Raw genomic sequence first — 24396 nt, forward strand, 5'->3', positions numbered from 1 at the left:
AATTTGGATTCAGTTGTGGAATAACTATAATTAATCAAAAATAAATAATCGACAAATTCAGATTTTTTCTCATTTTTCCTATTTTGTCTATTCCTGCATAAAGCAAAGAGTAACAAAGTAACAAAGATTTTCTATTAAATATATTGCAGTTGAAATAGTGGAAAATATTCATCCCATTACCAGAACATAGATTGTTTATTTTTTGAGAAACCTAGCCACGACTTTTGACGATTTGTGAAGATACACGCAGAATCTCAACTCAATCGGATTTGTTGTCACTGGAACATTTTTTCCTAAAGTTAGTCTTCTATAGGTCCTATATTTTCTCGGCTTTTGGCGATGTAATAAATATTTTAAATGATTCTTGAAACTGTTATTATTCTTCTAAATACAAAATTTTGTTCAGATGGAATCAGTAGTTTTGGAACTTATCAGGAAATCAAAATTTCGAAAGGCCGTATTTACGAAATACAATTCACCAATTGATAAAGCTCAAGTGGGAGCAACATTGAGACTTTGTTTCATTGAAATTGGATAAAAGCAGGAAAGTTATCTTCATTTGAAACTTCTCAGACAATTAGAAATGTCTAGTAACCTTGATATCTTAGACAAATGAATAACGTTATAACCTAACCCTCAGCATTGAAATATTAACCAAAAACATTTTCATACGATCTGAATAGATATCAAACAAATTATGAATGATAAATAATGTTCTGCATCTTGCTCCTCAAATTAATGTGAAAAATAATCTAAAAAAATTTAAAAATATGAAAATAACGAACTTCAAACAAATCTTGAACATACATCTAGTAGGTACTTCACGTGTCCGAGGATAGATGAATTCACGTTTTTAGCGATTAAAACCATTAAATGTTTCCGCCGTGAATTCCCATGAAATATTACGAAATTTTTGGTTAATCGTCCGAACACAAAACAACAAAAACGCCGTAGAATCCAATGTTAATGCATTTCCACCGGCACTCAAGTTCCTCTGAAGAAGGTCGGAGCGTGTGGCAAGTCAATGACATTTTCATGGTGTTGACAAAAACGGTAGAAGTGGATGATTAGCGCGGTACCTCTCATTACATTCCTTTAATTACTGGTTCAATGGGATAATGAGGAATCGGCTAGAAAAAATTTCTTAAAATGGTGTAATCAACACAAAAAAAACTGATTGACAGAAAAAATATTTACGTTCTCCTGTATCTACTGGGTACGGCCATTCCTTATCTAGAATCTTTCGAAATTTCTGAATCAGTTCATAAAAAAACTGATACTTAAATGGTAGATTAATTTATGGAAATCACACTACTTCACGTTCTCCATTTTTTTAATTTTGAGAGGAGGGCATTATCTTAAACGATAAGGCTAGGCTAACTGATGACCTCAAATTGGATTCTGTCTGCCTGTATTTCAATCGAAACGTCGGCGTCGTAGAGTTTGAAATATTGTGCTTCTACTCATTTCAAAACTGCATATTCGATCGATTTGAAAATTTGCATTTGGATAAAGAATAATAATATAAAACCTCATGCGGAATTTCTTGTTGATCGCTCAACCAGAAATAAAATTAACCAATATATCCTTGACCACAAAACCGATGGAGTTGAGCTGATCACCTAATCAGAACCAAAGAAAATTGAAGAAGAATATTGGAGAAGAAATACTGAATATTTCCGTGATTATCGATTTGATTGGATTGAAATTTGTTGGAGATAGGAAATAACTATTTTAACTAATTTCGTGTGGATAGCGAAACCAAAGACCAGGAATATTTTAAAAAAAAATCTAATATTTCAGTGACAATAGATCCAAATTCGTTGAAACTTAACCGAAGAAAATTCAAGAGGACGAAAAATAGGAAAGCACAGATGTGATATTTAGAGCTTTTTGTTCATTTATGCGTTTATTGCTTCCTTGGTGTTCTTCCACACATCTGGCACAATGACATGTTCTCTAATAAAATCAAAGAATGATCCATGTTTTTTCCTACTTGGAGTCACGGACCAAGATTTCAGATTACTTTGAGGTCATCACTCATCAGGAAATACTTGACATATTGGAAGGTGGCTTGTTTTGAGCTGCCAGAAGGATAAATTTTCTAGTATTGTGGCTAGTATTTTTTTATGAGCCAGTCAGCTCTTTGAGGTATTTTTTGTTCTTTCAAAATACAGTCTAATGAATTTACTAAAAATGAGAAATGTCTTTCAATCGATCGTTCGTGTTAGAATTTTTCTGAAATCGATATAAGTAGTGTCCCATGTCTCATAAGTTAAATAAATTCAAAATTTTCTGGAAACGCTATTCATTTCGTCATGCTGCTCGATTACGGCATCACTACTATGTGGTACTTCTTGTTATGATTTTCAGCCATTTTTTTTAAGTGAACACAGATAAAATCACATACTACTGGCTCAGTTAACGAGAGTTCGAAATCGCAAAAATATCCAAATGTTAAAATTGATCTTGATATGATGCATTAAACGAATTTACCCCAGTCTTCGAAACACGATATTTCCAAGAAGTTCGGATATACGCATGCGCAACCAAATTTCAGCAAAATTAGAAGACGAAACATTAAAATCCTAGATGTTTCACCTTCGCTGAAATTTTCATGGCGTCATCTAAAGGATTTTTCAAGGAGAGATTTCTTTTCAATTTTAAGAAAAACCAGTTTATTTTATGAGAAAACAATAGAGGTTTATTTCATTCTTAATAGGAAGATATGCCACATTTGTAGCTGTATTTCCTCGATAACTTCACGAATTCCATCTTTAAGGTCTTGAATCGATTGTAGACCTTTGCATAGAGCCTATCTTTCACGTGGCGTCAAAGAAAAACTGCTGAAGTTGTGATAACGTGAATAACACGGTCAGTAATTTTTTTAAAACTTCTAGTTGAATAAAAACGTCGTCCACATCAATATCTTCGAATTCCGACCATAAATAGTAATTTACGTAACAAGTCCGGAAAATAGGGTTTTTTGGACGAATAGACAAAATTCCAGTCTGTGAGTCCAAAAAAACCATTTTCGGGCGTGTTGCGTACAATATTTTTTCGGCAACCATGTAAAATAACACTATCGCTGCTGCTTTCCATATTTTATTGCGATTGCGATAAAAAAACATGCAAATTTTTGACAACTAATTTCATATGAACTGTCAGCCGTTATCTCGGTTGCTATGGATTCTATGATTCTTTTCCGGCCTAGTCCGGGAAGTACGTACTTTCCGGACTAGGCCGGGAAATGCTACTTCCTCAGAGAAAAAGCGTCCAGGAAGTGCTCACTTCCCGGACGGTTGCCGAAAAAAAATATTAATCATAGCCTCATTCCCAACATTATGGGCTACAGCAGCAATATTCTCAGTTGTTCTTGAGCAGTTTCGATTCTTCACATCTTGTACTTGTCCCAACAGCTCAATTTTTCCATCAGTTTCACTATTGCCGGCCGAGAATGTGCTTCACGACTACCCAAAACTGCTTCAGTTTTGCGACTTGCAAAATTTTCCCCATTTTGTTGTGGATTTCAACAATTTCAATGTATTATTCAAGCATGTATCGTTTCATTTTCAGTAATGGTGTAATTATTACTTGTCAAATGTCGAAATATGACAGCTCCAAAAGTGATAGCTGTCAAAATAGTGCGCTATTCAAAATGAAACCTCTTATTGGAAAACCGTGTACAGGATGCGCAAATTACTATGTTTTAGAACTACAACTTATAACCAGAGAAAAAAGACAAAATCTGATACTCCTTTCTCGTTCTCTTTCTTTGAGAAACTAACAAGAGTAGTATTAATTTTTGACTATCTTCTTTTATTTTCGAGTTATAAGCGAAAAGTGGGAAAATGGTCATATCGAAAAAAATGTTTATCTCCTGTAACTCTGAAATTGCTCTGAAATTAAAACATCATCTAGGCACTTTTTCAAGTAGAATCCAGTGGCGTGTACGTCTTTTCAGCAGGGTTTTTAATGACGAAGCTATGACCCAAACTAATGTTTTTTCGAATGGGACACCAGATTTATGTGCCATTTTTTGAAAGCTTAATTTTTGTGATTACAGAAATATTAAACATCGTATGGTTTGTATCAATGTAAATGATATATAATACCCTTCTTCTGGAAGAGTCGAATATTATATGGGACCGTCTTCTATCCAAACTGAACAGATATAACAAATGTCATCGACATCGTATAGGACCTTTTAGAAGTTATAGCTCTTATAAGTATGTGTGGACCTATACAGATAGATGAATCAAGAAAATTTCTCAAGATGATCTGAAATGCAAATTACGAGTAGGAAAATCGTTACAAAATTGATCACAATGCTTCCTCTACCTTTGGTAAAAACGAACTAAAACTCGAATTAATTATGATCACACGAATACATTGTGATTATTAATAATAATAATCAGTTATGATCAATTAATAACGACTGCAATCATCATTTCAATTGAATATTAATTCCATTCCCACATAGTATATGGAAACAGCACGTGAAGATGGTGTTAAAACGTTCTCATCTTTGTTTATACGATTGCCAACTTGACGCAATGCACTTGGCCGAATTTTCACAACAACAACCGAAACCAAGGCTAAATTGCAAAAATCTATAAAACAAAAAATCGCGCATTATATAACGAAACGATCCACGATCAAATTTCGTGCAGTATAATTCTCGTGATATACCGCCAAATCCAAATTATCCGATAGGTATAATCATACATGTAATGATCCAGATCTCCGGGCATACCGCTAATTACTTTCTAATCTCCGTTTCCTCTGGATGCCCACAACTGAAGATTGGAGGATTAAGAGCATCAGGTCAGTCAGAACAGCAGCAACTTCATAATACCGTGAACAACGAGAACAGACGTTGAAAATCTGTGTGAAAGTTCTTATGACAGTGGTTTCCTCTCGCAAATTGGAGGAAGCTGTATCAGACGAGCTATTGATTATGCCGATTACATAAAGAGGCAGATCAGGGCGTTATGTAAGACTGGCATCTCCGTTTTAGCACGATGCGTGTTGATACACTGTTTGTGAAGAGCAAGATTTATGTGATTTTTTTGGTGAAGAGGTGTAGGAGACGTCGTGAAGAAAGTGAAAATTATTAAAGGATATCATGTAATTATTTTATATTAGCAACGGCATGACCTTAGCGATCGAATGAAAATGTCTTCGCCAGATAACTGCTTACAAAACAAATTGTTATGATATCGGTGCATACACGTTGATTTATATGAGTATGGCAGATGAAAATTAAATCAAAAATAACGAAAACCAATGATTGTTATGAATCAAAACAGTAAAGAGTTGATAACATTAACATTAGAAATTGCCCGGTCTAATACGTCATCAGTGACGTCATGCTCTTACTAAACTATAATATATTCTACATCGACTTTTGTGTTTCTTTGAAAGAATTGTGCTTTTGTCGCATCCATTAATTATAGGTATTTCATTTCGAAACCATTGTATTACATGGATTAATTTGGAAAAAAGTTTGTTGATTTTATTTATATTGAACCGATCTTAAGACTAATATTTAAATTTTATATTACTCTAAAAATGAGGTCAGCACTGAAAAGTCAGGAGCTTTTGAGTGCTAGCTAGTTCACGTGGCTTTCGTGCTCTAGGCACAACTGAACAGTATTTAAGTAGGTTTATCCTAGGGTGCAATTGGCACATGAATGGATGAGCTTTAAAACCTCCTTACTTCAGTACTCTCCTATTTTTTTTTCCAAATTCTGCTTGAATGTTTCACGACTCTGATGATGCTATCGACAAGAATTTTCGTAGGAAGCTTCGAAATGTTATGTCATATTCACTGGAGATTTTAATTGAGTGAGAGGGATCTGTTGAAACTGGAATTTTAGATTTTTTTTCGTTTTACTGATTAAATTTTCTATGGTTCAAATGGTGTAAAATATACACGCAAAATCTTATTTCGATCGAATCAGTTATCAAGGAAATATTGGGTATTTCTCGTATTCTTCGTTATATTTTTATGGTTTGATCAGCTTACAATTGTTGGGGTATTTCTCGTATTCTTCGTTATATTTTTATGGTGTGATCAGCTTACAATTGTTATTTTATATCAACTCCCAAAATCTAGATAATGATTTCGTGGTAATTACATTTCGAAATTTTTTGAATATGCTCTGATTCTGATTATTCGATCGACATGTATGTAGGTTGAAATTGTTATTTTAAATCTTAATTCAAATTTTATTCATTTTCAGAGATCGAGATCCGAACCTATTTGAAGATTTCAAGTTTCTAAGTCTTCTAAATTTCAGAGAGAGGATTGATCTATTCTAAATTTGTTGTTGGTTTGTTGGGAGGTGCCAAGAAATGTGAAGATATGAGAAGATACAAGACTGACGAAATTTTCGTGGAATGTCAAGTTCCTGCAGCATCTATCTTCAAAAAATTTGGGAATATCAATAAAAAGAATGATTTGATACAAAATAGATGAATTTGATTGCAATATAGACAAATAATCCCGAAGGAAATCAGATAAATAGTTAAACAGTTAACGATAATTTGTTTACTTCATCAAATAAAATGAAATGAATCATGTATTATTGACGAAATGAACGAAACAGAATAATATAATGCCACAATGATGAAGTAGTAACATGGTTAATTGGAAAATCTAAAGAATAGCCCAACAACCCATAATATAACAATATCAGTTCAATATAACAGAATAACCGACAGACACAAGGTACAAATGGAGAGATATCAGAAACACAGAATGGCGGATCAACAAAATAACAGAATGAGGGAAAGAAATAACAGAATTTCAGAATAATAACAAACAGCCTCACTTGCTCTGTATAGTATTTGTTTACTTTACGTATGACTCACGCGTGCCATTATATTACACAAGACAGTGTTTCTGCACGGTTTTGGGTATTTGAACTTCTTATATGTTTTTCACCTGGAAGTATGTCAGATTACCAATAAATATATCGGAAGTGTGCTTGCAATTCTTGGAAGTATAATTTCAAATTATTTCCTGTTATTAGTGAAATAACCTGTTGCTCAAACTATCACATTAGTTCAATGTTTTCGAGTTGAATTTCGTTGATTTATGCAACAATTCGAACAAAGGAAGTTGTGTTCTGAAAAAACGTGATACCTCCAAAAAAAATATCGGAAAATAAACCAGATAACAAAACAACATACTGCCACAATGATGAAGTCGAAACATGGCTAATTAAGGAATTTAAAAAATGACCCAACAACATAATATAACAAAATCAGTTCAGTGAAGCCGAATAATCGATGAACACAATGTCAAATTAAAAAGATAACAGAAAGAAGGAGGATCGACAAACTAACAGAATGAGGTAAAGAAATAACAGAATGTCAGAATAATAACAAACCGCCTCATCTGCTACGTATATAGTATTTATTTATATTACGTATGACTCACACGTGCCATTATATTACACAAGACAGTGTTTCTGCACGGTTTTGGGTATTTAAACTTCTAATATGTTTTTCACCTGAAACCTGGAAATATGACAGATTACCAATAAATATATATTGCAATTCTTCAAGGAATAATTAAAAATTTGAGGAAAAAATCGAAATAACAGAATATTGCCACAATGATGAAGTCATAACATGGTTAATTAGAAAAATAACCCAACAACACAACATAACAAAATCAGTTCAGTAGATCTGAATATACGACAAACACAATATTAATATAATAAGATAACATAAAGACAAAATAACAGAATGAGGGAAAAAAATAACAGAATGTAAGAATAATAACAAACCGCCTCATATGCTCTGTATAGTATTTGTTTGCATTACGTATGACTCACACGTGCCACTATATAACACAAGACAGTGTTTCTGCACGGATTTGGGTATTTAAACTTCTAATATGTTTTTTAACTGGAAGTATGACAGATTACCAATAAATATATCGGAAGTTTGCTAGCAATTCTTCAAGGAATAATTAAAAATGGTTTCCTGTTATTAGTTGAATAACCTGTTGCTCTGATTATCGCAACGGTTCAATGTTTCCAAGCTGAATTTCGTTGATTTATGCAACAATTCGAACAGAGGCCAGTTATGTTCTGAAAGAACGTGAGGCCTCCAAACAGATTTAAGGAAAATAAACGAAATAACAGAATAACTCAATGCCACAATGATGAAGTCATTACAGGGTTAATTAGAAAATTTTAAAAATAACCCAACAACAAAAAATAACAAAATCAGTGCAGTAAACAAAATAACAGAATGAAGGAACGAAATAACAGAATGATAGAATAAAAACAATCCGCCTCATTTGCTCTGTATAGTATTTGTTTACATTACGTATGACTCACACGTACCATTATATTACACAAGACAGTGTTTCTGCGTGGTTTTGGGTATTTTAACTTCTAATATGTTTTTTACCTGGAAGTATGACAGATTACCAATAAATATATCGGAAGTGTGCTGGTAGTTCTTCAAGGAATAATTTAAAATGGTTTCCTGTTATTAGTCAAATAACCTGTTGCTCTAATTACCACCATAGTTCAATGTTTCCAAGCTGAATTTCGTTGATTTATGCAACAATTCGAACAAAGACTTGAGACTTTCAAAACAGATGTTAGGAAAATAAACGAACGCTTTCAGAAAACCACACTCACGGTGTAGACCGTAGACCAAGGTCCCGGGTGAAATTACAATGTAAGAAATAAATTAATTGGGCTGCAAAAAAATGGGAAATGTGATCAGGTTCTATACCAAGGTGAAACGAGGAAAGTTAAGGAAAGGAATAACAGCCACCAGAATGCAATCAACCGGTTTTAGTAGGTGTGATTTTTAATCACTATAGACAATAGAGGTGGTATCAGTAATAACTGGGTGAACTCCGCGATTGTTCAGTGATTTGGTGCCCTTTCTTCTATGAATTGCGACAGTTGGCTCATTATGTGAATCTGTATGCCCTGATTCCCATCAAATACAAGTAATCTTTACAGGTAGAAGTTGTAAATACTGATCCCATTGTTTTTCAGAATTTCTTTCAATTAGTCAATCTCTAATCAATTTGTTCTCTCAATTTCATTATATTTACCTTTTTAGGTTTGACAAAAATTTTACTGAAATCAATGCCTGTGAGACAAAGAAATAGGAACCAATAATATATAATAATAAGGTGTTAGCAGAACAACATTTTTATTTAACTCCTATGGTATATTATGGGAGTGCTGATAGGGTATTTTCTCTTAGTTATTGTTTTCGTTTATGTTTCTCATCAGTTGCGATAATGAACCTATACTCGTAAGACCTGCTTGTATGGATATTGGTGAAAAGATTGTTTCAACAAATTGATTTTCCTGAATCTAAAACCCGATTCATCAATTTTGAAAGCAAAATATGAAAGTTGAAGATTTTGAAAATTATTTCTCGAAAACTTGACATATACGAAAATGAGATTGATACCATGTGTAACTAATATGACAGTTGATACAATCTTCAATTCGAGGATATCGGGTGTGGTAGTCAAACTCTATAAGATCTATCGCGAATTGTCAATTTACTGTAGTCGCTATGAATAAGTTGATACAATCTTCATTTCAAGTTATGAATTTTGAAAATTTGAGTCAAAATTCACAATGCATCACTGGGATGAATTATTCAAATTGATATTCATTGTGACATATTATTATTTTAGAGAGAGTATTTCGAATGATTCATATTAACATTTTGATTATCATTCTTTTTTGGCAGGTATTTCATGCACCTAGAGCGTATCGGCAAAGATTTAAATATTTCTCATTTTCATGGAAATTTCACCAATGTTGAAGAACAACGAATGATTCCATTTTCTCTGAAAAAATTGAATGCAAAATTTCCTTCTTCAGAATTTTACTACGTATTTCGAAAAATGATATGAAGTACGAAAAAATAAGGGAAACCTTCAATTTTTAACGTAATAAATCAAGTTAATTCTAGTTTATCAGAACAAATGGGTGATACTAACAAGTCGAATGATGTTTGAAAAGGTATTTTCAAAAATATTCACCTATATGTATACTCTCTGCTTCTTTGAGGTATGTAAACAAGGCATCATAAAAATATGAAATTCATTCTAAAAATTGAAAACACATAATCAAATTCGAATTTTGAAAGAAGATGGATTTTGAAGATATTTCATTTTGAACAAATTTTCGAATTTCCATATTCATCATTATACCACTGGTCCTTTTGTACTTCCCAGATAGCCAGAATTCCTCGAAGGTTTCCACAATTTCCATTCCTCTTATTCGATAGGAAAATATAGAAATCTATTTTGATATCAAAAAGTCTTTGTAAATAGTAAATTGATCTCATTTTTATCGATTTGAACAACAATATTATACAATAATTTGGAGTTGTCCACCTCATTTCTAATAACAAACATTATTTTTTATCATTCAAGGTCTGCTTAATTGAAAACTAACGAATTTCTGTTTAGTTCGTTTCTGAGAGAGTTATATACAAAAAAATTATGCAAGAGTTTCGAGAGGAAAAACTTACATTACTATTAGCAAACAAAATTTTATTGAGTATCATTGATACATGGATAATAATGAACAGTAATGAATCAGTTGTTGCAACCTTGAAAAATTATTAGAGTGATCTAGATACAATTCCTACATCTGCATCGATATTTTCTAGTGGAAATGGTAGCAGAGGATGATTACCATCGTCTGCATTTTCATTTGTTAATTCTTCCCCATAAGTTCACTAGTCTTTCCACCAAATGTTGCCAGGGTATTTCAGACAAGGTTAATCAAACACATTGGTATCCAAATGTATATTACTCGAAAATACAACTTTTCAACATCTCAACAAGAGAACCTTGTGTGTTTGAAAAGAGTATAGTATGTGATAAAACTGAGCACAAAAATATAGCCTATTATTGCCAGTTCATAGTTTTCATAGAGGTTTATCCTAGCCTCTGTGCAATCTATCTATTCTTGCTCTCATTTTTTTTTTCATAAAGAACTGCATACCTCATCAAGTAAAAGTTTCGCCTTTTCTGAGTCTTTTTCAAAAGGCTGTAGGTCTTATAAGCGATTCATTTTTTAGCCGGTGATGTTCTTAAACAATTAGGTTTGATTCATTGATGATGAATCCCTCTTAAAAATTTTTTTTCAGGCCCTCCATAAAACTGGTGAAACTTGAAATTTGTAGGGTAGGTTCTAATCTCGAATGATTTAGCCAGGAGTAGCTCTATTTTCAATGGAGAGTGATGTAAAATGACAGTTTTATGCAAATTTTCATTTTATTTTCATACCCAGAACCACAGTAATTTCAAGAAGTAAAACAAAATTACCCAATATTTCCGTGTCCACTTAATCGACCTAAGTAATATTTTGAGTGTTGATATGAAATAACAGTTTGAAGCTTCCTGCATAATTTCAAATTGTATGCATCATCAAAACCAAATAAAATTCAAGAATAATATTCAAGGAAAATATACCCAAAATCTTCGTTATTTTTTAGAATAATCAATGTCTTTGTGATGTGATATTCAAAACGTATCAAACAGAAAATGATAACCATGACCAAACATCTCCAGTAGCATCACCACCAAAAAAACCGAATCAACCCAAAATTGAAGACATACCCTGGTTGACGTTCTGGCAGTATCCAAGGTGCGCCTGAAGAACAGCCGCAGCAATTATGACCGTTAGCATGGTACTTGAAAGAATCACTTCCTGTCGCCTTAACCGACTAACACACTACCACACCCGCAAGACCAACGACTGCAGACACCGCTATCCTGCAAACTTAGCCGAATGGAACTTTCTATCTTATAAATGTTGACTTCTCGCCGAAGAAACCCCTCTCTTTCAATTCTTGTGGTGCACAACTGCTGGCTGCTGCTGCTGGTAGCAGGTTCAATTACCTTGAGATCCAGATGAAAGGGATGCTGCGATGGATCGCGGAAACATAGATTTTTTGAGGGTTACAGAGGCCGGACAACAGTTGTTATAAAATTGAATTATAAAAAATTAATCAATTATCTTTTACTTACTTTCGAAGTTTGGAAACAAGTGTATTTCTTTATACTGCGTTCTAACTTCTCAACATTATGTAGGTATTCTAATTCTATAATTGTGCATAAAACTGAATATTTCCCACATACATAAAATTGACAGGAAAATAATAAAGAAAAGCTACAGCGAGCGAAAATTGAATCGCTAAAACATCCCAATGCCAGCGGCACCACATAAAAGACTAAAACATATCAAATACAATTAGGCGTTCATCAGGTCAAGTAACTTGATATTTGAACCAACTAGTTGACTTGGACGTCAAGCTCTTGACAAATTATATAGGCCTATAACTTTGCTTCCTCCGTTTTTCTTTCCGAAATTCAATTTATTATATTATTCAACGAGCGGTAATGTAGGTTATAACTCACGCAGATGAAGTTTACAGCACGAGCCGCAGGCGAGTGCTGTAATTCATCAAGTGAGTTATGACCATTACCGCAAGTTGAATACTATACTTTATCTATGACTATATCAATAAATACTAAGAAAAAAACACAGACTTAGAATAAAGACAGAAGGAATGAGAAATAAACATATGTGCTCGATACCGAGTACAAGAGAGATGGAAACTTAGTGTCACCAATCGCAATCGAACTATGTAGCTTCGGCTAGCTCGAATCCAGTACAGAGAACAGACATAGAACTTCATTGAAAATCTTAATTGTTGCCTATAAAAATGCATTAAAATATACCTACCAAAAACATTCCCTGTAAACGATGACTTAATGATCTTACTGCTGCACCAATCTTGAAAATTTTTTCAAACTCCTTCATATTTTTTTCGGGCAAGTAATTCTGTATGGTAACATTACCTGTTCGTCTTTTGGAAATGTATACCTATATAATATTTCATCTTCACTATCTGAATTAATCGTTTTCAGCAAAACATTCACAATAATTAGATATCAACTTAATTCGAAAACGTCAAAATTATTAAAAAATTACCAAGTGACATTCCCTCGGACATTCCTTCCCCCAATAACAATAATGGAATGTTCCCTTTCGGCCAATCGAATAGAAGCAGAGAAGTATAGAAGCACAGATCCATATTTTCCGATTTATTATAGTGAGTCATTATAACTCACGCTGTTTGTTAATAGATACTATAAATTGCTCAAAAGCTGTTGATTAATGAATATATAATTCAATAGAAGTAGATAAAAAAATATATATCATGATGGAATTGAAGACGAATTAGAAAAAAAAGCTATTAAAATTGTAAAATATTTAAAACTCATTTTTCAATTCGAAAACTATAAAAATGAAATACAAAGTCATAGGTATTAAGATGAGATGCTGATATGCAGCTGAAACAAGGAAAGCAGTATTTAAACCGATTTTCTTACCACATTATATTACGTACAAATCAGATTAATCGTTGTATATTGATATGATTTCATGGAATTGTTATAAAAAAAACAAATTCATATAAATACAAAAAATAAATAAATAAATCGCATATCCTAAGAAACGACTCATTTTGTTTTATGTAGCTATAGAGATTAAGGAATTCACACCTTGTGTAAGTGAAAAAAATTGATGAATAAATGTCCTGATAAAATAACAATAGCAAAGAAGAGTTTTTATTCTCATTGAACGCAAACAGTTCACCTGGTTAATTTTGCATTTCTAGGCCATTTTTCAATCTACGTGACTGTCATTGATGTCATGATACCTAAAAGGAATAAATCAACTACCATTTTTTTCGAAATCATCGAACATAAAACGCAACATTCCAAGCCAGAGCCAACAAGAGAAAAATAAGTACACAACCCAATTTGTCAATTCTTCAATCCAATATGAATTCAGCAATAATTTCCAAGGATATCCGACCGATTGGCTTCGCCATTGGACCGAGAAAATCAATTCTGATGTTGCTCCGTTACGTTTTTGACGAAACCCGACCGATGGCTGGGATAAAAAAAAGTTTGTTTGTCAACAGCCAGATTTGAGTTTGCTCTGTTATATAATTATTTGGAAAGAAGCGATTGTCTTGAGCTTAGTCATGGATTAAGCGTTTGGAAATTGTTAATTTTAATAAAATTATAATAAATTGTCGTCTTGAGCAACGTGAATAATGTGGCGGAGAATTATCAATTGTAGGTACATTCTATAGGCTCACTAAATCAAGATGTTACAATAGCAGAAAATATTTATTCAAATTTGAACTCTCCTATAACTATTTCTACGGTTCATATTAATCAGGGCGGAATTAAATCGAATAATTATAGGTACATCCTACAAAAAACACTGTTTTTTTACATTTCAGAGTACTATTTTTTCAAAGGAATCTATATTGATCTCCTGCCTTGGAACATCGTATTCGCAAACTAGAGGATCAGTTCGATAAAGCAAACAACACTATATAAAATCATATAAATTTGACTGTTTTAACCAACAAACTCTAATTCACATACACTCTGTCCGTAAAGTATGGAACAAATTCATTTTTAGCTAAACAGACCATTTTAAGAAATAATCCTGAAACACGTCGAATTTTATTTCAATCTACCGTATTTTAAAATAATAATCTAATATACAGGGTGAATTACTTTCGAGTAATGACGTCACCATAATTTTTTTTAAATGGAACAACACCATTTTGTCTCAATTTTCGGATTACTCTAGCTGAGCTGATTCCAAAAGTGTATCACATGTTGATTCCAATTGATACAGGGTGGACAAAAATACAATAGTTTTGTGTGTGCCCATAAAGTAACGCGTAACATTCTTCATTAGTTGAATTAACAATATTATCAAAAATACTAATTGTCTAGCGGCAATTGATTTGAATGTAACACTCTGTACTTTCTTACATTTTAGATTAATAAAAATGAGCTGTTTCCTAACATGTTTGGTACTTGTGTTCTAGCAGACAGAATATGAAAGAAATTATTTCTTATCAATTTAAAAACATGTAATGAATGTAACAAACTACAGGGTGTTACATTCAAATCAATTGCCGCTAGACAATTAGTATTTTTGATAATATTGTAATTCAACTAATAAAGGATGTTAAGCGTTACTTTATGAGCACACACAAAACTATTGTATTTTTGTCCACCCTATACCAATTGGAATCAACATGTGATACATTTTTGGATTCAGCTCAGCTAGAGTTACCAGAAAATTGAGACAAAATGGGGGTGTTCCATTGAAAAAAAATTACTGTGACGTCATTACTCGAAAGTAATTCACCCTGTATATTAGATTATTATTTTAAAATACGGTGAATTGAAATAAAAATCGACGTGTTTAAGGATTGTTTCTTAAAATGGTCTCTTCAGCTAAAAATGAATTTGTTCCATACTTTACGGACACTGTGTATAATTTTTATAAGCGTTTCGACAGCAGTGTTGTCATCTCAAGAAACTATAGTTTTTCCATGCTCAATTCTTTGGATCAGATTTTGGTTACTACAACTTCATTATAATATTTAGTCCAGGTTGAACTTAGCTTCATATTCATATCTTCATTTCGTAAAACCTCAACGAAATGCTTCAAGTGAAAGAATAATATTTGAACACTCATCCATACAAGAGCCAATTGAATCCATTAATTTACCCATATAGGGATGTGGTATCCAGAGCCAAAATAGGCGTATGCAAGGAAGAGCTCCCAAAAGATCTGACAACACATTAATGATATTATCTTCAATAATAAAACTTTGGAATAGTTACAGAAAAAAAAGATAACCACAGCCTGAAATTTTGATAGTTCAGATTTTGAAATGTGTAGTATCCAAAAATAAAAAAAAAACTACCTCCATCCACCGTCCAGAATTTTTTTATAAGTAATTGGAGAATGAAAAACTGCAAACTGCATGAAAATTGGTGGAAAAATCAATTGCTATATCGTATTGATCTCCAGTTCAAAAATACAATACTTGAAATTTTAAGGCTAGAAAACAAGTAAAAAAAATGATATTTGCGAAAATTTTAATGCACATAGAGTAATTCTAATCATTCATTGCTACAAGATGAAAATGAATGCAGTATTTTTTATCGATAAAGTCCTTACACTAAAAGTTTCAGAGTTTAAATTTTTGAATAATATAATAGCTGTCGATATCGCCATTTCACTATCAATTATTGCTGAAGTTCTTTGGAAGCAGGTTTTTGTATTTTCCTGCAAATATGGTGAAATACCTTCAGTATACGATACTATAACAAATACACAAATACAAATATCAAAATAATTGAGATCATCAATAAGTATTACAGTTATAGTGGATACGTTTATTTAGGTTATATTAACAAAATGCCTCACGTGTGTACCAAAACGTACCACAAAATTTATCACAAAAAGTAAAAATATTATGTGTTATGTCTTCTCTTCGAGTCCACCGTCCATCAATCTTTTCTGTGATGAAACACGATTACACTCGTACGGTACAATAGAAATTTTGAAAAAATATAAAAAAAATTATTTACGTGACCCAGTGGTGACGCCAGGTTTCAAAAACAGGGGTGGCCAAGAGGGGGCCGGATTTTTTTTTTGGGGGCCGAAGTAAAGCGAAATTATAGTTTTGCCAATCTTTTAGCCTTAGTATATGTCAAATTTTAGGGGGGGGGGGGGGTCCCACCCTGCCCCCTTCCTAGCGCCGCCACTGGCGTGACCACGAAATCAATCAAATTGAGATGTTGGATGTTTTTCAATATTCATAATGATTGATAATAAGATTTGTCAAAATATGAAATTCAGAAACGACTCAATCGATAATGAATCTCAAATAATTGGTCTCGATGCCGAGAAGATTCTTGCTTGGTAAGGCATCTTAAAATGATAACGAACTCAGACTTTCAATAATCTCTAAATGGCTCAAATTTGAGAAATCCTAAATATGATGAATATTTTTTAGTATCGAAAAAAATCTAGAAGGTTGAAATCAGGCTATAATGCAAGCTATATGTTACCCCCAGGTCCCCCATCTACTCGTCAAGGTGGAAAAGAAATAATATAATTTCTTCAAGAGAAATGACAGCAATATTCTGGTGACGCTTCGATTATCATCCCATCAAAAGATAAACCTTAATTTTTTTCCACGTGGAAATAACACTAGAAAGGTCAATGTTGAGAATGTAACGAAGACAAGTCCATGTAGGTCAACACATTCATTTTTAATGGATCATTGTGTTCGAGTAAATTACAAATAGATACATCTTTATTCTTTAAAATTCCCCCGTTACACTTTTATAAATAAAGTTCATCATTCATTGAGTAACTCTTCAACTGAATTCATTAAATATACGATTTATCACGACTTTATGTGTGGGTTTCATGATTTAGAAATCGCTAAATCAATTTTTGAGTTGCCCTCTTACATTGCAACGAAATTCGATTAACGAATGATATTCATCAGTTTGTTGACATTTTTTCAATATTTCCATTTATATTCAAATTGAAAATTTAATTTGGAAATATCCATAAAGAATGAGGAAGAAATGAGTGGGTGTAATGATAAAAATGAGTTGGTAAACTGAACTCAATTTTTCATCGATATGATCAAGTATCTGTGAAATTGCTTTATTTGTTTGGTTTAGGCCAACTTTATTTGATCATTCTCATCCTTTCGATGATTCAGAGCATAACTGAATTTTACTCTGGAAAATTCCTGAATATGTCATCCAAAATTTTTCGATAACATTCTTGTGAATAACTGCTGGGCCAACTATCTAGAAATCACATCACACCGAATTGAAAATTAGAAAAGATTTTTTTCTCCGGTTAACCTGGCACTCAAGTTGCAGACGACAGTTTAATTCTTCTCGATACTTGTTTTCTTGAGGCGAAATGTATCCACCATAGGAAATTCAGCTATTTGAAATTTTGACTTGCCAATTGCAGAATTGACAACATATACTCTTTCGTTTCAATCCGTACATGAGCTACATTTATAATTGATCTTTATCAACAACTAATTACTTCGAAAACATGTTTAAATCTGAAATTTATTCCATCAAGGAACTCATTCAATCTGTACTTATGAGATTCAATAACCGTGTAGGCAAGCCCCCCCCCCAGAGATTTTGATTGTCTCATTTTTCAGCACCCTCAATATAACTTTCTCAATCCAAAGGGCAAGGAAAAAAGAAAGTAATGGATTCACAACAATTTTCCGGTTTTCAATGACAATCATGGACGCCTTATCGTTTTTCAATGATTTTCATTTTGCCCCCCCTGAGAAAAATGTCTGCGTGCGCCCATGGGAGCAATATAAACTAAGTAAATCGCTTGGTTCACGCATAACACAACTATTATTATTGGTCAAGGGGTCATAAAACCTATCCGTCCTTCATCCTTTAACAGACTGCTAGGTTCGTACTCGCAACGGAATGTAGAAATCAATTGTTTTGAATCAATAAATTGTTATTTTGAATAAATTCGAATACTTTTTAATGGGAAACTTTACCCTTCCATTGGGCACCCCACCACATTTGGATGCGGCGCCGGCGCCACTCTGAGTCTTGCTCGTCACTGGCTTTCATGCTGATAATCAGAGTAAAAGCAATCAGAATTGAAAAAAGAACTAATATCAAATTTTGATTTTGCTTATGAATGAATAATAACAATAATTCCAAAGTTTCACGATGATCGCGTCACTAGAACCGTAGAAAATTCAAACCTACTAAATTCAAAAATACCTGATGAAATTTAATTCAAACGTATGAAATAATAGTTTCAACGTTTATCACAAATTTTAGTGGGATTTTATCTTTATTTTAATGTTTCAGTTGAAGTTAGTTAAACTATTTTCCATAAGTTAAAGAGTAACAAGAGTAACATTTGTTAAGAAGCGATGATATTTTTCATCTATTTATCTTTACCACAGAAAGAGACGAAAGAGTTTCAAATAATTTTCACTTGAGCCTTTTCTTTTTTTGTAATATCTTGACCAAATTGCGTAAACGACACTAATCATCGATGTCAATTATTTTGAAAAAATAATAAAATCATAATTTCGTCATGAATTTCAGGATTATAAAAAATATTTTCACAAAAAAGCAATCGAGCAACCAATTCGTGATGAATATTTCTACAATTTTTATCTTCTGCTGACTGTTTAAAAGCAAAAGGATATAAGCGATAGCAGGAAAATTCCTATTTGCTTCCTCTTGCTTTTCAACAGTTAATATATCCTGAATTTGAATGTAAAATTGCTGGATTTTTCAATTTCAGATAACTCAGCACCATCTGTGCGGGATTATTCGAACGATAGATCACCGCGTACAGTACACTGCATGAAATTCTCGGTTTTAGTTCTGCTATTCTCTAATAGATGGCCGGTCGTTTCAGCTGACTGACATCAATTAGAAAACTATACTACATAGTTAGAGTTCAAAACTTCACACAAAGATGGCAGTGCACATGTCTTATATTCCGAAAATTGAATTTGATTTCGAAAAATTGTTTTGAGAATGTTTGAACAATTTTACAACTGTTGGGCCAGTGAATATAACATATTGTCTGTTGAGATTTGAATGCGTGCATACAGGTAGAGATTTTACTGATTTTGAATCACATATTTGAAACTTCATTGTTATTCTTGGAGATTAGAATTTGGTACGAATTAAAAATATTGAAACCATAATTTTGAAATGTTTCAATGTGAAAAAAAATTCAGAAATCCTTCACCATTTTTTTATATTCTTATTGTTCTATATTCTCTCGTAGAGCATCGTATTTGGGACACGCTGTATATAGATAGATAAAAAAGGAAGTATTAGAAAACTAATCGGAAAACAATAACAAAGCGAGAAATACAATGATAATATGATATAGAAATATCACTCCAATTGAAATATCGGAGTATTTGCTACATTCAATGCAACATCGCTGAAAGAATTTTAGATCGATAAAAATCTAAATTTTATTTTTCGCTAAAACTTCTGTCTATAGATTATGTATGAAAATTCGGAGTTGTATGAAAGCACAGCTATTCCACGCAGAGAGATTTTTCTTCATAATAATAAGATTATTACTAAGATATCTAAAAATATCAACTAGTGTGCCCGCAATCTTTCGAAAATATTTTTGAAGGAACCAGTTTTCTTGGATTTTGCGGATATTGCACTTAATTTTCATTTGATTTCCGCATGCTCTGGCGCTCGCATAAAATTGTGCTGTTATGATAATTGTATGACCATTTCACTATAAATCGCTTTCCACGAAAAAAATTGATGTTTATCGCTGTAGTTTCCATGGAAATATGGCACAAAATAGTGCCATCTAGGGAAGAAAAGGCAATTACAGTCGATCTCGGGTCAGAGGTTTCAGAATTATCTCAAACAAAATATAATCAGCAAACACACCAATAGATACCTTAATCATAACAATCAACAAAAAGTTGGATATACAAGTCATAGTGTGTTCAGTAATATTTTCATTATGATTATTATCAAAATCAAATAATTTGTGTCTTCAATTTCATGTCATTTTTGGATCCACCAAAGAATTCAAAATATAACTAAAATCTGCATCGGTCCAATCGGAATTCGCAAAATGAGTGCATTATCATTTCTGACAAAAAAGTGATATATTTGGGAAATATCAATAGTGAAAACGATAAAATTGTTGTAGGTTTGCGGTATTTCGCACTATATCTCAAGCCATTGATTCCAAAAGTTCGTGTTCTGAACCTTTCGCAATATTTCGTCAAGATCACTCCATTCATACAGGATATACTCATAGAAATCACTTCCATATGATTCATCTTAAAGAAGATTACTAATGGAATTGACATAAGAGTACCACAGATGTATGAAGCCTACGTAAATCATTTACGTAAATGGAATTTATCCTTTATGGAATGCAGAGATTTATCAGGAATAATTATGTGGGGAATATTTAATTCAATTGCCCCAGATATCATTATATCTATAAATTTCTTTATAAAAATTCTGTTTTCAAATTTGAAGAACAGTGACGGCGCCACTTAAAAAAAATGAGGGCCTTGTTTTTTTGGAAAGGGGAGCATGATTTTTGAAAGGGAGTCAAATTAAAAGGAAAAAGGAAGAATAGGAAGTATTATATATATATATTCATAAATTTTCTCAAAAAAAGATGATAATGCTGATAATGAAAAAAAAATTGAACATATACAAACAGAAAGAAAACTATTATGAAATACGAAATACAGGGTAAGAACTATTCAGAGGGGCACTACAGGGATATCGAAAACCGTTAGAGATACAGGGTGGCTTGAATTACAAAAAAGTTGCGGAATTTAGGGATTGGTGTTAACAGATCCAAAATATCTTCAATGGTTCTCGAGATATCTGGAGAAACTAAAAACGAGATTTTCTTTTTTTCTGTATAACTCATTTGTTTCTGGAGATAACTTCACGATATTTGGTTTGTCTTTAAATTGTGAATATGGTCTAAAACAACTAGGGTCATGGATGGAGACAGATTATAATGTAGGATTTCACATAATATGCCTGTGTGACTTTAGTATATTTGTGTGTGCCGTGTCACATACGCTTGGGGAATTTATTATTATCGGGAGCCGCCGGGACTCGAACCCGGCACCTTGTCGCATCTCAGTGAGTGAGTCTACATTCTTAACCTCTAGGCCACCGAGTGCTGTGTTTATTGTTGCTATGTGGAGCTTTATGAGAAGCCGCCACAATAATATAACTACATGCTCAGGATTGCAAAAGATTGGTTTAGAGAGGATCGGCAATATCAAGGTTGGGACACCCTGATCCAAACATTTGTGACATTTTCTCACAATTCTGATTTTTTTTAATTTTGAGCAGGGAACGGTCTCTCTATCGTATACACGATAACTTTCGAATGGGTGGAGTTAGAAATTTGGAGGTTAGGTTGAGTTCTTCAATGGGCGCATGAATGAACCAGATACCAAAAGCTCCTGCCTTCACGTGGGCGCTTTCCTGGTTCTTTTCTTCCTGACCCTATTGGGAACATTATTTACAGAAACTTTAACTATAACTTCTTTCTGGAGTCCACTGTGTTATTTTAGCCACCCATAGGCGAAAGGAAAAAAATTATATTGAAATGGACAGTGTTATATTTCAAAAAAAATTTCAATTAGCGAAATGGAATTTTGAAATAATATATAAGGTAATCCATAAAAAAGTGATATCGCAAAGATATCGCAAAAACTGCGATATCTGGAAATGCAATCAGTACGCAAATGTAGTCTACAATATTTATTATTACCAGTTTTAACTAAAGGGTGTTTTTTTAGAGCTATAGAACTTTAAATTGCAATAAAACAATGATGAATTACTCGATTTACATGAATTTTATTTATCCGCAAGATAATCTTGTGGCATTACATTTTAAATATGATTTCTGGCATATGACCGCCTCGGCTGACTCGGATGTAGTCCAATCTGGATGTCCAATTTTCGATGACTTTTTCCAACATTTGTGGGCGTATATCGGCAATAGCACGGCGAATGTTGTCTTCCAAATGGTCAAGGGTTTGTGGCTTATCCGCAAAGACCAATGACTTTACATAGATAGCCCCACAGAAAATAGTCAAGCGGTGTTAAATCACAAGATCTTGGAGGCCAATTCACAGGTCCAAAACGTGAAATTAGGCGGTCACCAAACGTGTCTTTCAATAAATCGATTGTGGCACGAGCTGTGTGACATGTTGCGCCGTCTTGTTGGAACCACAGCTCCTGGACATCATGGTTGTTCAATTCAGGAATGAAAAAGTTAGTAATCACGGCTCTATACCGATCACAATTGACTGTAACGTTCTTGCCATCATCGTTTTTGAAGAAGTACGGACCAATGATTCCACCAGCCCATAAAGCGCACCAAACAGTCACTTTTTCTGGATGTAACGGTGTTTCGACATACACTTGAGGATGAGCTTCACTCCAAATGCGGCAGTTTTGTTTTTTGACGTATCCATTCAATCAGAAGTGCGCTTCATCGCTAAACAAAATAAAATGGACGTAGTGCGCGATACGTATTCCGCACAGAACCATTATTTTCTAAATAAAATTGCACTATTTGCAAGCGTTGTTCAGGCGTGATACTATGTATGATGAATTGCCAAACCAAACTGAGAATAAATCACTTGACAGCTGTTAAATCGGTCGCCATCTTGAACAGTAATGCCAACTTGAAGTTATATACCTCGAAAAAAAACACCCGTTACTTCGAAAGATATCGCATTAGTGGAAATGTGTGAATGGAATAATTAGGAAATCACCCTGTAGCTCAGAAACGAGCTGCTAGCACTAATCTGTGGTTTCATCGAAATCTATCACATCGCGTTAGGTTCTATTCTAAACCAACAAACCCAGCCAAACTTACGAATTTGATAAACCCTAAACAACAATTGTCAAGACGCCATCTAGTATGATAGCGAGAGAACGGACGTACACCGAGTATATCGGCGCCTCGCAGGCGTCCCAGACGTCGATGGATGACTCGACTGGAATGAGTCGGAATTTCCAGTGCAAATGCCATATTTGCCAATTTCGTGGGTCGGCCAGCTATTGACTCTGATGCAGAGAACGCGGTGAATCACATTGAAGTGTCTGGTTTTGTAACAGGCCGTTGAATCCCGATCAGAAAAAGGGATTTGTCAAGCCAATATCGATGACCGATTCGCATAGGTATCTTGTGATTGTCTCATCTTTCGAACTTATTGCAGGTCGAACGACCACTAGTTATCATCGGACTGGATATACTCACCGACATTAGTAGTGTTGCGCTAAGGTGGAATGATATCTCTCACTTGATTTCATCAAGAATTGAATTATAACATTTTCAATGAACTTTATTGATATGTCATCAAAATAATAGTAAGTAAATTGGTATTTGGTCACTGCTGCTGCTGAGTACACTCCTGTAATAGTTTAGACCAGTGGCGTCCCGCGATCTGTTTAAAATATGGTGCTGCTGAACGTTAGAAAAAGCAACTAAAATTTGGAAGCATTTAAGTACGAAAAAAAATGACAGAATGTTCGGATCATTTTCAGAAAAAAAGTCCTATAACAAACGCCCACAAACGCTTTGTTTTCGAGTTTTTCAATTTTTTTTTAAAACATCTTCCTTCTACAAAATACCTACTTAACTTGAATTCGGCATATATCTATAGATGTGCCAAGTCAAGTATTATTATATGATATGTTAATCTTGAATAAAAATTGACAGGGTGATATTTTTACGGAACAGTACCCGTTTCTTTCCTCCAGAACTCTTTTTTGGTTGACCACTGGTAGTTTAGAAAAAGAAACCATTACTACACTTTTTGATTTCTTGTAGTTTTGTCATATCTGATTCCGATTTCGACTTCGACAAAAAAATTCCAAATTATTCTCTAGTAATCCTC

General features: G+C 33.3%; 1 protein-coding gene across 1 annotated transcript in view; it reads right to left on the bottom strand.

Annotated features, from left to right (window-relative positions):
* Positions 1-11818, bottom strand: part of LOC123670637 — a 41081-nt gene extending 29263 nt beyond the window's left edge. Inside the window, exon 1 of the mRNA XM_045604151.1 lies at positions 11639-11818. Within this exon, the coding sequence (XP_045460107.1) occupies positions 11639-11708 (70 nt within the window). The 5' untranslated portion in view covers positions 11709-11818. The remainder of the gene's footprint in view (positions 1-11638) is intronic.
* Between the last annotated feature and the right edge of the window lie 12578 nt (positions 11819-24396).

The sequence above is a fragment of the Harmonia axyridis genome, chromosome 1 (assembly GCF_914767665.1).
Source record: "Harmonia axyridis chromosome 1, icHarAxyr1.1, whole genome shotgun sequence".
NCBI lineage: Eukaryota > Metazoa > Arthropoda > Insecta > Coleoptera > Coccinellidae > Harmonia > Harmonia axyridis.